The sequence below is a fragment of the Notamacropus eugenii genome, chromosome 1, assembly GCF_028372415.1.
Source record: "Notamacropus eugenii isolate mMacEug1 chromosome 1, mMacEug1.pri_v2, whole genome shotgun sequence".
NCBI lineage: Eukaryota > Metazoa > Chordata > Mammalia > Diprotodontia > Macropodidae > Notamacropus > Notamacropus eugenii.
Genome location: NC_092872.1, coordinates 432,683,258 through 432,696,076, shown reverse-complemented (window position 1 = coordinate 432,696,076; position 12,819 = coordinate 432,683,258). Strand labels below are relative to the sequence as shown.

General features: G+C 42.2%; 1 protein-coding gene across 1 annotated transcript in view; it reads left to right on the top strand.

Annotated features, from left to right (window-relative positions):
- The first annotated feature begins 759 nt into the window (after positions 1 to 759).
- Positions 760 to 12,819, top strand: part of RSPO4 (R-spondin 4) — a 44,515-nt gene continuing 32,455 nt past the window's right edge. Inside the window, exon 1 of the mRNA XM_072631693.1 lies at positions 760 to 1,345. Within this exon, the coding sequence (XP_072487794.1) occupies positions 1,267 to 1,345 (79 nt within the window). The 5' untranslated portion in view covers positions 760 to 1,266. The remainder of the gene's footprint in view (positions 1,346 to 12,819) is intronic.

Sequence of the window (12,819 nt, the reverse complement as noted above, 5' to 3'; positions counted from 1 at the left end):
GCCAGAGAGAGAGAGACAAGCAGACTGAGAAGCAGATAGAGAAAACAGAGAGGGAGCAGCCTACCCATGGAGTAGAGCACTGGCCTGGGAGTCAGATTTGAGCAGGAGTCCTAGCTCTGTCACCAGTTATTTGTGGGACTTTGGGAAAGTCATTTCCTTCCTCTACATAATGATTCCTCCTCTGTCAAAATAAAGTGTGTGGGGGGACGGTAATCAAATGGTCTATGAGTCTGAGAGGCAGAAGAGACAAAGGCACAGGCAGAAATAGAAGAGACGGATGAGCTTCAATGGACAAAAGAGAGAAGAGAGAGACAGAGAGAAGAGAAACAGTAGAGATGGAGAGAAGAGAGAGAGACAGAGAGAGACAGACACGGAGAGGAAGAGGGAGAGACAGAGACAGAGAGGGGGAGACAGAGAGACAGAGAGAGAGAGAGAGAGAGAGAGAGAGAGAGAGAGAGAGAGAGAGAGAGAGAGAGAGAGAGAGAGAGAGAGAGAGAGAGAGAGAGAGAGAGAGAGACAAAGAGACAGAGAGAGAGGCAGAGAGACAGAGAGAGACAGAGAGAAGGGGTAGGGAGGGAGCACCCACAGCTAGACTGTGACTAACAGACACACTGCTCTGGAGCCAAGGCAGGGAGCTGGGGAGGAGACTCTTCTAATTCAGTTGAGAGAGAGTTAAATCCCCAATTCCTTGACTCCACCCCATCATCTGAGTTCAGTGGTCTCTTACACTCCTACTGTTAACCTGGCTCCCGCCTCAGGCGGGCAGGCAGCAGGACGGGGGGCTCAGGCCAAGCCTGACTGAAGAACAGCCAACAGCAGCCAGTCTGGTCCCAGGTTTGCCCTCCTGAGGGGTGGCTGGGAGCCGGGTGGGTGGCTCAACTTCTCCCCTTGGGAAGTGGACTGGAGGAAGGCTTGGCTTATAAAGCCAGGGGATGTGGAGAACAGGCTGACCATAGCCTCTCTACGGCCCTCCAGGCCATGCCCCCCAGAGGCGCTTGATAGCCAGCTGCCTGTGGCTACCCCACCCTCCATGCCACCTTGAGTTCTGGGTCCCTTCAGAGTCCCCTCCAGAGTCAGACTTGCCCGCTGGTACTGAGGGCATGGTGAGAGCCCCCTGGGTGAGCCCCTCACATTAGAGGCCCCCTTCTCTACCGCCACCTCTCCCTCCCTCTGGCTCTCTGTCGGCATCTGGTAAGAGCCTCCCCCCATTCCACCCGCCGACTGGATGATCTGACTCTTCCCCTGCCCACCACGATTGCTGTCCAGATGCCCTGGATCCTGCTCACACTGCTGCTATTCGGGGACGCTGTGGAGATGTTCGCCCTAAACCACAGCAAGAAACAAGGTATGGTCCCTGGTCTTGGGGACAACTGGGAAGGGGATCCAGGACCTGTTCTCTCTTTTCACATCCTTATTTCTTCCCTCACCTCAACCCTCCTCATCCCTTCCTCCAGTCCATCAGGGAAACATGGAACACAAATTTGCTGAAGATTATCTGCTATAAGCAGGCCCAGAGTCAAGGGAGCTGGTCCCTAGCATCCAGCATAAGGAAGAGATAAGCAGGGTAGCTCAAGGGAGAGAGCCCTAAGTTGGGAGTTAGGAGCCCTAGTTCTTGTACCAGGTTAGCTGCTAATTCACTGAGTGATCTTGGGTGAGTGCCTCCCCCTCTCTGGGCCTCAATTTTCTCATATGGAAAAGGAGGGAGTTGTACTAAACCAGATCTTTAAGGCCACTTACAGTTCTAAGATTCTGTATTCTAAGGTCCGTATGGCATTAATATTCTATGTTCTAAGGGCCCTTCAGGCTCTGACATTCTACATTCTATGAATGGGGATTCTAAATGTTGCAGATGAGTTGGAGGTTAGTAATAATTCTTCACATTTGTATAGCATTTTCTAGTTATAAAATATTCTTAAATTCATCATTCTCTTTACTTCTCCTGAGATGCGCAAGACAGGGACAATTGTTTCCCTTTTATAGGGGAAAAAACTGAGGGCTAAAGAGGGGAATTGGCTAAAATCACTTTTAAGTCCATGAAATAGTGGAACCAGGTCTGGAACCTGGGTTTTCTGAGTCCACGATCAGCACTCTTTCCACTATGTTGACTGGGCTGAATTGAGGAGAGGTAATTGGGACATACATTACTGACTTCAAGAATGACTGCTGAAAGAAATGAAGAAGGTGGTTCCTGTTTTTGTATTTTCTATACGAGAATCTGTGATCAGCAGGGGAATAGAGTTGCCAACGTGCCTAGGACAGGAGAAAATACTTGGTATGTCTGAATTTAATTAGAATCAGGTGTGGAAGTTTGGATACATATATAAGATGCCATTATGTATAATGTGGCAGCCTTATTTCAAGAAAACAGATCAAAGGATTGTGAACCTGCTGCATCACAAGTGCCTGTCACATGGGGGTGGGAGATTAATTAATGTGTTATAATATAGCATCATGGTGTAATATAGAGTGTGTTGGCACTTAAGGTCAAGACCATTTACAATGCTAGACCTAGATTCAGTCATCCCTCTATCTACTCACTGGGTGACTGGTGAAATCGGAGGGCCATAGATTTGATGCTATAAAAGGCTTCAGAGATCAACTAGTTCAACTTTTTTATCGTATAGAGGAGGCCCATTGAGGTTAAATGACTTGCCCAAAGTCATGCAAGTAATAAATAGCAGGGCTAGGATGTGAACTCAGCCTTTCCAGATTCAGCATTCTTTCCATTAGACCTTCAAATCTCTATGACTCAGTTTCTTCATCTGTACAATGGGGTAACAATCCTGGCATTGTTTCCTTCACATGGCTGGTGTGAGGAAATTGATCTGGAATTTTAAAAGTACTTATAGAAATGAAAGTAATTATTAATAATAACTAAGCACCTGTTATGCACAAGGTATCATGGGAGTTGTCTTTCTCATAACTTTATCTGATGGATAAGACAAAGTTTATATGATCCCTACTCTCATGAAGCCTACAATCTACTTGAAAAGATAAGACTAACACTCAAAAATAGTCAGAAACCATCCAAAGACATGTATGAGCCATGCCCAACAGTTCCTAGTACATGGTAGGTCCTTAGCAAACTCTTGTTGTTGACTTATCTTGTGGATTTTGCAGGGCCATAGAAACTGAATAGAGAGAGTGGTCATTGGGAAAGAGAGTGAGTGGTCACAGAAAACCTCCTGGAGATGAGGCATGAGCTGTACCTTGAGAAGCAGCATGATCATAGAATCATGGATTAGAACTTAAAGGGACCTCAGAAGTCATCAGTTCTATTGATAGACACAAGCTTTGAACCCAGGTCTGTGATTGTGATTTAACTCCAAACCCAATTTTGCTCTTTTCCACTGTATCATGCAGTAGCTGTAGCCTTGGACTTGGAGTCAGAAGACTTGGGTTCATATCCTGATTCTGATACTTATGAGCAGTGTGACCTTGGACAAGTCACTATTTTTCTTCAAGCCCAATTTACTCTTTGTAAACTAATACTTGTACTACCCACTGTGCAAGACTGCTGGGAGCAATTGGAGTCTATAGGCCTTAGTGTGCTATAGAAATGGCAGTACTTATTATCAGAGTGATGGAACAGGATGGGAGAGAAAAAGAGAGAGATCAAGGTGGACTGGCATAAGAATAATAATCCATATTCTTTAGCACTCTTAGTTTTATAAAGTACTAGTGATTACCTCATCCTTTGTCCTTGTATCCCCACTGCCTAGCACAGTGTTTGGCAAACAGCAAGTGTCTAATAAAAATTTGTTGATTGATTTCCTCAGACAGCCCTGCAAGGGAGATAATGGAGTTGGATTATTCTAACAACAGGGAAGTCATCAGTTTGGTATTGTACATGGGAAGGACTGTTCAGAGATCTGTCTGCCTGCAACAAAGGGGGTGTTTTGAACAGATGAGGTTTGTAGGTTGGAACCAAATGGACCTAAGCCTGGAATTATATAGATACAGAGATAGAGATAGAAATGGATATATAGATGTATGGAGATAGATATAAATTTATGGGTGGAGATAGAGATATATAGATATATGGAGAAAGATGTGGAGATAGAGACAGAGATAGAGAGATAAATACAGATATATAGAGAGAGATAGAGAGATAGATAGAAATAGGGAGAGATAGAGAGATAGATATAGATACATATAGATATGGATATAGTAGCATAGGCAGCCTAGAGAAGGCAAGGGTATTATAAGGGATGGCAAATTAGGTTGGTGTTACAACTGACAACTTTGCAAGACCCAGGGTAAAGAGCCAGGGACTGAGAGACAGGAGACTACATTTTAGTTCTGCCTCTCTCACTGACTTGTGTAAGCTTGAACAAGTCATTTTCCCTTTTGACCTCCATTTTCCCATCTATAAAATGAGGATTCATTGGATTATCTCTAAGATTCTTTTCAGCTCTGATGTGTTCTGTACTCTAAGATCTCTTCTATCTCTGAAATATAGCAATAAGAATTAAAGAATTCTCATTCCACTTTCCTTAGAGTTGTCAATATTTCTTGTCTCATCCTTTGGGAGGGAGAGTTAAGCTGTCTTTCATTTGACTGGCATATTGTCCTCAAGAATGTTTCAAGAATCTCCCCCACACACATATACACACAAACACACAGAATACCCAGATTCCATTAATCCTAAGGAAGAAAACAAGCATTTTTAAGCATCTACTATTGTGCCAGGCATTGTGCTAAGCACTTTTCCAAACGTTTTGTCATTTTATCCTCACAACAACCCTAAGGGTTAGATACTATTATTCTCCCATTATACAGAAATGGAAAACTGAGGCACACAGAGGTTAAGTGACCTGCCCAGGGTTACACAGTTAGTAAATATCTGAGGTTAGATTTGAGCTTCGATCTTCCCAACTGGAGGTCCAGCAAGAGTTCTATCTATTCCATCACCTACCTACCTCTAACAAAAGGATTTGGTTGTGGAGGGAACTCATTAGGTGTGTTACCTCTGTAAGTTTTATGGTCTGGTCGTCTGATAGAACGTCAGAGCTGGGAGGGACTTTCAGATCACAGGATTTAAGGCTATGAGAATTCTTAGTTATGATCTAACCCAACTTTCTCATTTAATAGTTAAGAAATGGACACCCAGAAAAGCAGAGTTGGGATTATAAATCCAGACTCTTTGACCCCAAACTCAGTGCCCTTCCTCCTACACCATGTCAGTATCATCTAACCCCAGCCCCCTTTTTGTCACAGTGGGGAAATTGTGGCACACAGAGGTTCAGTCACTAGCTGAAGTTCAAGTAGCTAAGTTAATAGTAGCATTAGAACTTGAATACAGGTCTCCTGATTCTGAATCCAGGGCTTTTTCCACTCTCTCGTTTCTCCCCTCCCCTTAATCACACGAGCATTAGCCCCCAAATGTCACTGTGGTTTGATCTGGTCAGAAACCAACCTGAATTCGGAAGAAATGACTTGTGTGTGCCTTATGCAAGAGACTAGGATGACGCCAAGCCCATACCCATAGAAGCCTCCTGGGTCCCTGGTCCCGGGTCAGACGTGAGACTCCTCGGCTCAGGAATCATTAGTAACTGGCAAAATGCAATTTTCTGTTTCGAAGACAAAAAGACTTGAGAAAGGCTGCTTGGAACTCAAGTGTCTCTTACAAAACAACATTTTGATGACTTAAGTGTGAGTTAATGAGAAGCAGATGGATCCATTTCCCTTGAAATATGCTGGGGCTTCCCAGGGATGGGAAGTCAGGCCTGGGTGTAAAATGGGGTCTTGTTTGCTTTCGAACCTGATTGTTTGAAGGCTAATTGAGGGGACTGGAAGAGCCCCAGCTGGGGTTTCCCCCCAAGCCCTGGGGCAGAGCCAACATTGTCGCAAGGGAATAGCATCTGGGAAAGGGGATTTGGCGGTGATTGGAGTGGTCCCTCCTGTGTCGGTCGACTTGAAATACTCCAGAGGGTTTCCGAATCTCATCACATCTCACCACAGCCCTGTAGGGTAGGAAAGAAAAGGGATCATGCTTTTTTTTTCTTGATGTGGAAATGAGTCCTAGGGAAGGGAAATGACTTGCCTAAGGTCACATGAGTGAATTATATGGCAAGCCCAAAATAAACACCTAGATGTCTTGACTCCCCGTCAGGTTGGGGACCAGAAGCCATAAATCATCAGATCACAAAACTTAAATATGGAAAAGAGCTTGCAGGCCACCCCACTTATTTTATAGATGAAGAAAATGAAATAAAATGCTAAGTGACTTGCCCAGGATCATGTAGCTAGTAAGTTGTCGGGAGGCAGCATTTGATCCCAAATCTTCCCAACTCCACTGTATCCACAATTCCACAAGTCATAGAAGCAGCAAGAGATCTGGCTTATGAACCCAAGGTTTCTAACAAAAGAGTTAATGCTCTTTCCAATGTACCACACTGTCTCTGTATTCCTTCCATGCTGATTTGTATCTAAAACAGTCCTCAACAAACAGTAGGCACAATGGATGTTTGTGGAATTTGAAAGGATCACAAAGACATAGAATTTAGATGTGGAATAGACCTTAGAGATCATCTAGCTCAACCCTTTCATTTTATGGATTGGGAAAACTGAGGTTAAGAGGAGGAAATGACTTGTCCAAGGTGACACATGTCAAACTATAGAACTTAAAACTCAGATCTCTCATTTGGCTTTTTCTCCTGTGTTGTAGAGGTGAGGGATGAGAAGACAACTTTTGTTGTCCCTTTCACCTCTATATCAATAACTCTGGGATCCTATGATCTCCCTTTTAGGAAGAGATATGGACCTAACTGGCTCCTGGAACATGATAAAATGGTCTTCTCCAGACTAGATTTGCCCTTGAATCTATCTCTAGCTAATGGTCTCTGTCTGTGGTCCCTCCTGTTAATGCGGTGATCTGATAAAAGGATTGCTGGTCCTGGAGTTAGGGAAATGGGCTCAATTTCTGACTCTAAGTATTCTTGTTACCATGGACAAGTTATTTAATCTTTTTAATGCACAGGTTTCTCATCTACAAAAAGGGAACAATTAGGGGCAGCTGGGTGGCACAGTGGGTAGAGCACTAGTCCTAGAGTCAAGAGGAGCTGAATTCAAACCTGCCTTCAGACATTTACTAGTTATGTAACCTTGAGCAAATCACTTATCCCTATTGCCTCCCCAAAAAAGGAATAATTGTATTGTCTACTTTACATGGATGTGGTGAATAGACCACTTTGTAAGCTTTAAAAAGATAAAGAAATGTGATGTTATTTGTTATTGTTGTTCTGTGAGGTTTAGAAGCCAGAAACTACTTCATTTTCTTCTTCCAGATGGAATAAGCTTTCATACCTGGGATGGCCCTCATCAAATCCACCTTTCCACTTTCTGTCCAGAGTAAAACTCCTTGATTCCTATTATCTTCTCCCAGAGAATCTTTTCCAGACTCCTAACATTTCCATGACCATCGCTGCCTAATTTCTTTTAAAGCAGAGGTTTCTGGGAATGTGGTGGCATAGGAAATGTGCTGGACTAGAAGTCAGGGCATACATGCTTTCATCCCAGCTTTGCCACTTGTTATTATCTGTGTGATCTACAGCAACTCACTTTCCCTCTCTGGGTCTCAGTCCTCTGTAAAATAGGACCAGGTGTGAATTAGGTGAGTAATCTCTGCATCTTTGCTAGTTTCAGTATTCTCTTTTCTAATGCCTCTACTAGCTCTGATGCTTGTGTTTGAAAGTCCTTCCACCTCTAACATTTATTAACAGTAATGACCAAAAAACCCACAGTATTAATGAACTGTTATCCCTAAGGCAGCTATAGAAAGATGAACACTTCTCCATTAAAAAGGAGGAAGAGAATTGATATTATAGCAGGAATACTTTGACTTGGAGTCAAGAGGACCCAGAGTAAAATTCTGCCTCAGAAAATTACTAGCTGTGTGATCCTGGTCAAGTCACTTAACAACTCTGTGACTCAATTTCCTCATCTGTGAAATGAGGAGGTTTAACTCAATGGCTTCTAAGGTCCCTTCCAGCTCTAAATCTCTGATTCTCTGCTCTCAGAGCACCTGACAAATCAATGAATAATTTACATAATACTTCTGGAACTAACATACAATTCATCAAGTAATTGTAATCAGTACAAACCATTGGATTTGTTTAACGGAACCCAAAGTAATCTACCAGGATGGAGCTTATTAAGTGATCAACATCCAACAGTAGAATCAATTCTTTGAGCAGCATCCACCTTAAATGGACAAAGGGGCCTTGAATGAATGGCTGAATCATGCAGACTTGTTTATAGAAAGGAAGGGGTTTATGATAGTGATTAAGGATCTGGTCATTGCCATCAGAGATTACAGCAATGTTATCATTAAGGAGCCCAGACTTATTTATTGGTGCAGATTATGCAAGGAAAGGGAAAAACTGTGCAACTTATCACTGCAGGCTATAAAAAACATTAACATACATCAAGTAACTAGAAAGACCCATTCAGGTGGCCAGCAGAAGCTTTTTTATCTTTCATAAACTAACAGATGCATAAATCCCTATACTACATATGCAGATCCCAAAATATCATTAAAAATTCAACAAATAAACTGGACTGGAAACGAAGGGTTATTATAAACACAACTGTTGCTTATAATTGCCTGAACATAACATGGATCCACAAAAATTTAAAAACATTTTAATTGATGTCACCATGATGAATGTACACTATCTTCAAACTAGATGGAAAGAAAAGCGTTCAAGATAATGGAGGAAATCAAAATCATGTAAAAATTGGATGAGAAGGCACACATCTTTGCTGTCATCTAGGCAGCTGGTGATGCAGTGGATAGAGCACAGGGCTTAGAAAACTAAGGAAAAACTAAGTTCAAATCTGGCCTCAGACACTTAACTAGCTATGTGACGATGGGCAAGTAACTTAACCTCTTTCTATTTCAGTTCCATCATCTGTGAAATAGGGACTATAATAGCACCTACCTCCCAGGATTGTTGTGAGGATAAAATGAGATCATATTTTTAAAGCACTTTGCAAACCTTAAAAACCCATGTAAATGATAGCTATTCTGTTTATTATTAGATTGTCCTGAATTTGATTTTTTTGGCGAACTTATACCAAATGATGTTATACCTTAATACTTTTGATAAATTAAAAAAGCAATCATTGTATTTACCTGTGAAATAATTTGCATAATATAAAAGAATAATATCCAGAAAGATCCTAAGTTTCTTGAAAGGTGAACACTAGATAACAATAAGAATCTCTTGAAAAATGAGCACTAGATAAGAATAAAAAGAAGGAAGAAGAAAAGGAGAAAAGGAAGAAGAGGAGAAGAAGGAGGAGAAGAGATTTCTATAGCTTTATAAGACTTGATAATGCTTTACATATATTACCTCACTGGTTCTTACAACCACCGTGTTAGGTAGGTATTACAATTATTATTGCCTCCATCTTACAGAAGAGGAAACTGAGTTTCAGAAACATTAAGTGACTTGTCTAGAGGCAGCATGGCATAATAGGGCACTGGGCTTGGGGTCAAGAAGACCTGGAGTTCAAGTCCCAAATCCCACCTCAAATACTAGCTATGTTACCTTGATCAGGTCACTTAGAATCTATGTGTTTCAGTTTCCTCACCTATAAAAAGATGGGGTTAGATTTAAGGATCTCTAAGGTCCTTTCCAGCTATGAATCTATGATCATATGACTTACTCCTGGTCATATAACTAGTAAAAGTATCAAAGGTGGACTTGGACCCAGGGGCCCTGTCTTTCTATATACCATGGTACCATTTGTCTCTGATGTTCTTCTAAGCTCCCTTCCACCCCTGACATGCTAAATTCTCTTTATCAAATACTAACTCATTTTAATACATGCCTTACAAATGTTCCGAGGTCCTTTCTAGCTCTGTGACATCCTATGCCCTGCATTCTAAAGTCTCTTTTTTAAGTCTGGAATTCACATTCTGTGAATTGATGAATCTCTGTCATATTCTGCTGGACCTGATAAATTATCCTGACAATCTGGGAGAAGGGCAGCAGCACTGTTGGTAGTAAGTCTATGCTGACACCACTGTTGCCATAAAACCTTAATGTTGGAAAGGAACTCAGAAAGCATCTGGTTCAACACCTCTCTGAGAAGGAATTCCCCTCTGCAACATCCTTGATAACTTTTACTTGAAGATTCTTAGTGATAGACTTTTACTTGAAGACTCTTAGTGATAGAAAACTGACTACTTGTTGAGACATTCTATTCCATGACCAGACCACTTGAAGAGAGAGGAAGTTCTTCCTATTATATTGAGTTGAAATTGGCTTCCCAGAACTTCCTCCACATTGATCGTGCTTTTCTCCTGTGGAGCCAAACTTTACAAGTCTAATCTGTCTTCCCTATGACAGACTTGTTCTGGCCAGAAACTCTGAGGTACTTCCCCTCCTAGACTGATTTTTTTGTTCAATGACAAATGAGGCCATCTTTTGTCTCAATCCTTACCTAGCCCTTATTCACTGAATGGGTGTTGCCTCAGACAAACTGAGATCTGGGAAAGACCTTAGTTTAAAAAGGTCAAGGTCACCCACTGCATCCTGGGTTGTTGCCAGTCATCTTGACTTTTGTCTTGCCACTGGACTCTAATGACTCTGTGCAGCTCTGACTCACTTAAATCCAGTTCACATGCAAGTCAAGACATCACCCTCATGATTTCATTGGTCCTTTTAGAGAACAAAGGATGAAAAACAGCACATGAAAACTGGGTTCACATCTTAGAATCACACACCCTTGGAGTCTTGGAGATCATCTGGTTCAGCCCCTTATCCCTTCATTTTCCATAAAAAGACACTAGAGTCCAGAGAGGGAAAGTCATTTGTCCAAGGCGATACAGTGAATGAGAAGCAGAGTCAGGATCAGAACTCCCACCACTGGTCTCCCATGCATACCATTGCTCTGCTCTTCTCAGCAACCCAGGCTTATCCAGTGAGTCATTTTTATAGTTGGGACAAGGCTGCCTGGGAGGCATCAGTTGACCAAGGCTCTTATTCTCTCTAAATCACTCTTGACACTGAAGTCATGGTGGGTTCATGGCCCTTTCTCTTTCCACTGACCAGTCATGCCCAGCCCATTTCCCCACTCCCTCCCCTTGATGAAAAATGTTCCAGGAAGGATATCAAGTGACCATTCTAGTAACATCTGGACCATTTTGACCGTCCTTTGCCCTCTGTCCCCCTTGAAGGATTAATCCAAAAGAAAGCCAAGAGGCTCAGAAATGGCCTCCAGGCCCTCAATTTGTATAGAAAAAGACCTGGATTAGGAAGCAGGACACCTGGGTCTGAGTGCTGGCTTGGTTGCTAACTCATGGCACAAGTTATTTCCTCTGTCTACCTTAGTTTCCTTCCCTGGAAAATAGAAATACTTGCATCATCTGCCTTACAAGGCTATCATGAGGAATGTACTTTTTAAGCTATTCAGTGCTATAGAAATTGAAAAGCACTATGGGTTAGAATCCTAGTTCTGCCCTCTAGATTACCGAGGTGTAAGTTTCTTTCCCTACTGAGACCTTAGTTTCTTGCTCTATAAAATGAAGGTGTTGGATTAGATAATTTCTAACATCCCGTCTAGCTCTAAAGTTCCAATTCTAAATCCTACCACACTACTTCTTCACCAGTCTCCTCATTTCTATTTCATAGAAAGAAATGGCCTTCTTTCTCTACCTTCCCAAGACAACTTTCAGACTTGCTCTTGGGTCCCTCATTCACACTCAGGTGGCAGTGACCAAGAATGACTTCTCTTGAAGAATCTTCCTTTAAATAGAAAATAAGAAGAGGAGGAGAAAGAGGAGAAGAAGAGGAAGAGGAAGAGGAAGAAGAAGAAGAAGGAAGAGGAGGAGGAGAAGAAGAAAAAGGAGAAGAAAAAGGAGAAGGAGAAGGAGGAGAAGGAGAAGAAGAAGAAGCCTTTAGCTGAAGCAATGAGGAAACAAAAACGCAACATAAGGGATGGTTAAAGGGAAATTATGGAAGCATTAGGGCTTTCCAAGTACTCTTGAAATCACACACTTCTTTGGTAAGTCTGGCTCATACTCAAGGGTATAGGAGATGACTCCACAGGAGTTTCTTCACAGAGGTCATAAACATTATCCCAGTGGGTCCCAACTCTCCACAAGCAGAAACCTAAGCCATATGGACACAGGACAGAGGTATGAGAACCTAGAGATAAATCCTACCTTGGCTGTCAACTCACTTTGTGAAACTTTGAGCAATCAGTCAACAATTGGGAAATCACTAGACATGGATTCAAGAAGACCTGAGTTAGAATCCTGCCTCAACCACTAACTAGCTGGCAAGTCACTTAATCTCTCACAGCCTTAGTTTCCTCAACTGTAAAATGAGGAAGTTGGACTTGATAATGAACTGCTCTTTAGGCAGAATCATCTCCAGTTTGATCTTCAAGGGCTTAAGTCCCTTCAAGCACCAAATTAAAGACTTCCCTGATCTATTTTTTTTTTAAAGAAACTACAAATGTATGCTGTACTAGGAACACAAGAAGGTTTATCCTTCCCAGTAGTTATCCCCACTCATGGGTCATTGCCATTTCTCTTGACCTTTGTCTTGCTAATAGATTCCTATGGCTCTGGAGAAGAGAGGGAGGCTGACAACGTGGTGCGTCTCGGCCTCATTTAAATCCAATTCACTTGCATGTCAAGACACCACCCTTGTGATGTCACTGGTTCTTTTTGAGAATGAAGGATGAACAACAAGATGTAGGAGCCATGGAAGATCAACCTCAGCTAAACACTGAGGAAATAGGTAGACCTGTCCCCAAAAGGCAGCTTTCCTACTCGATAAGTAGTGAGCTCCCTTACAC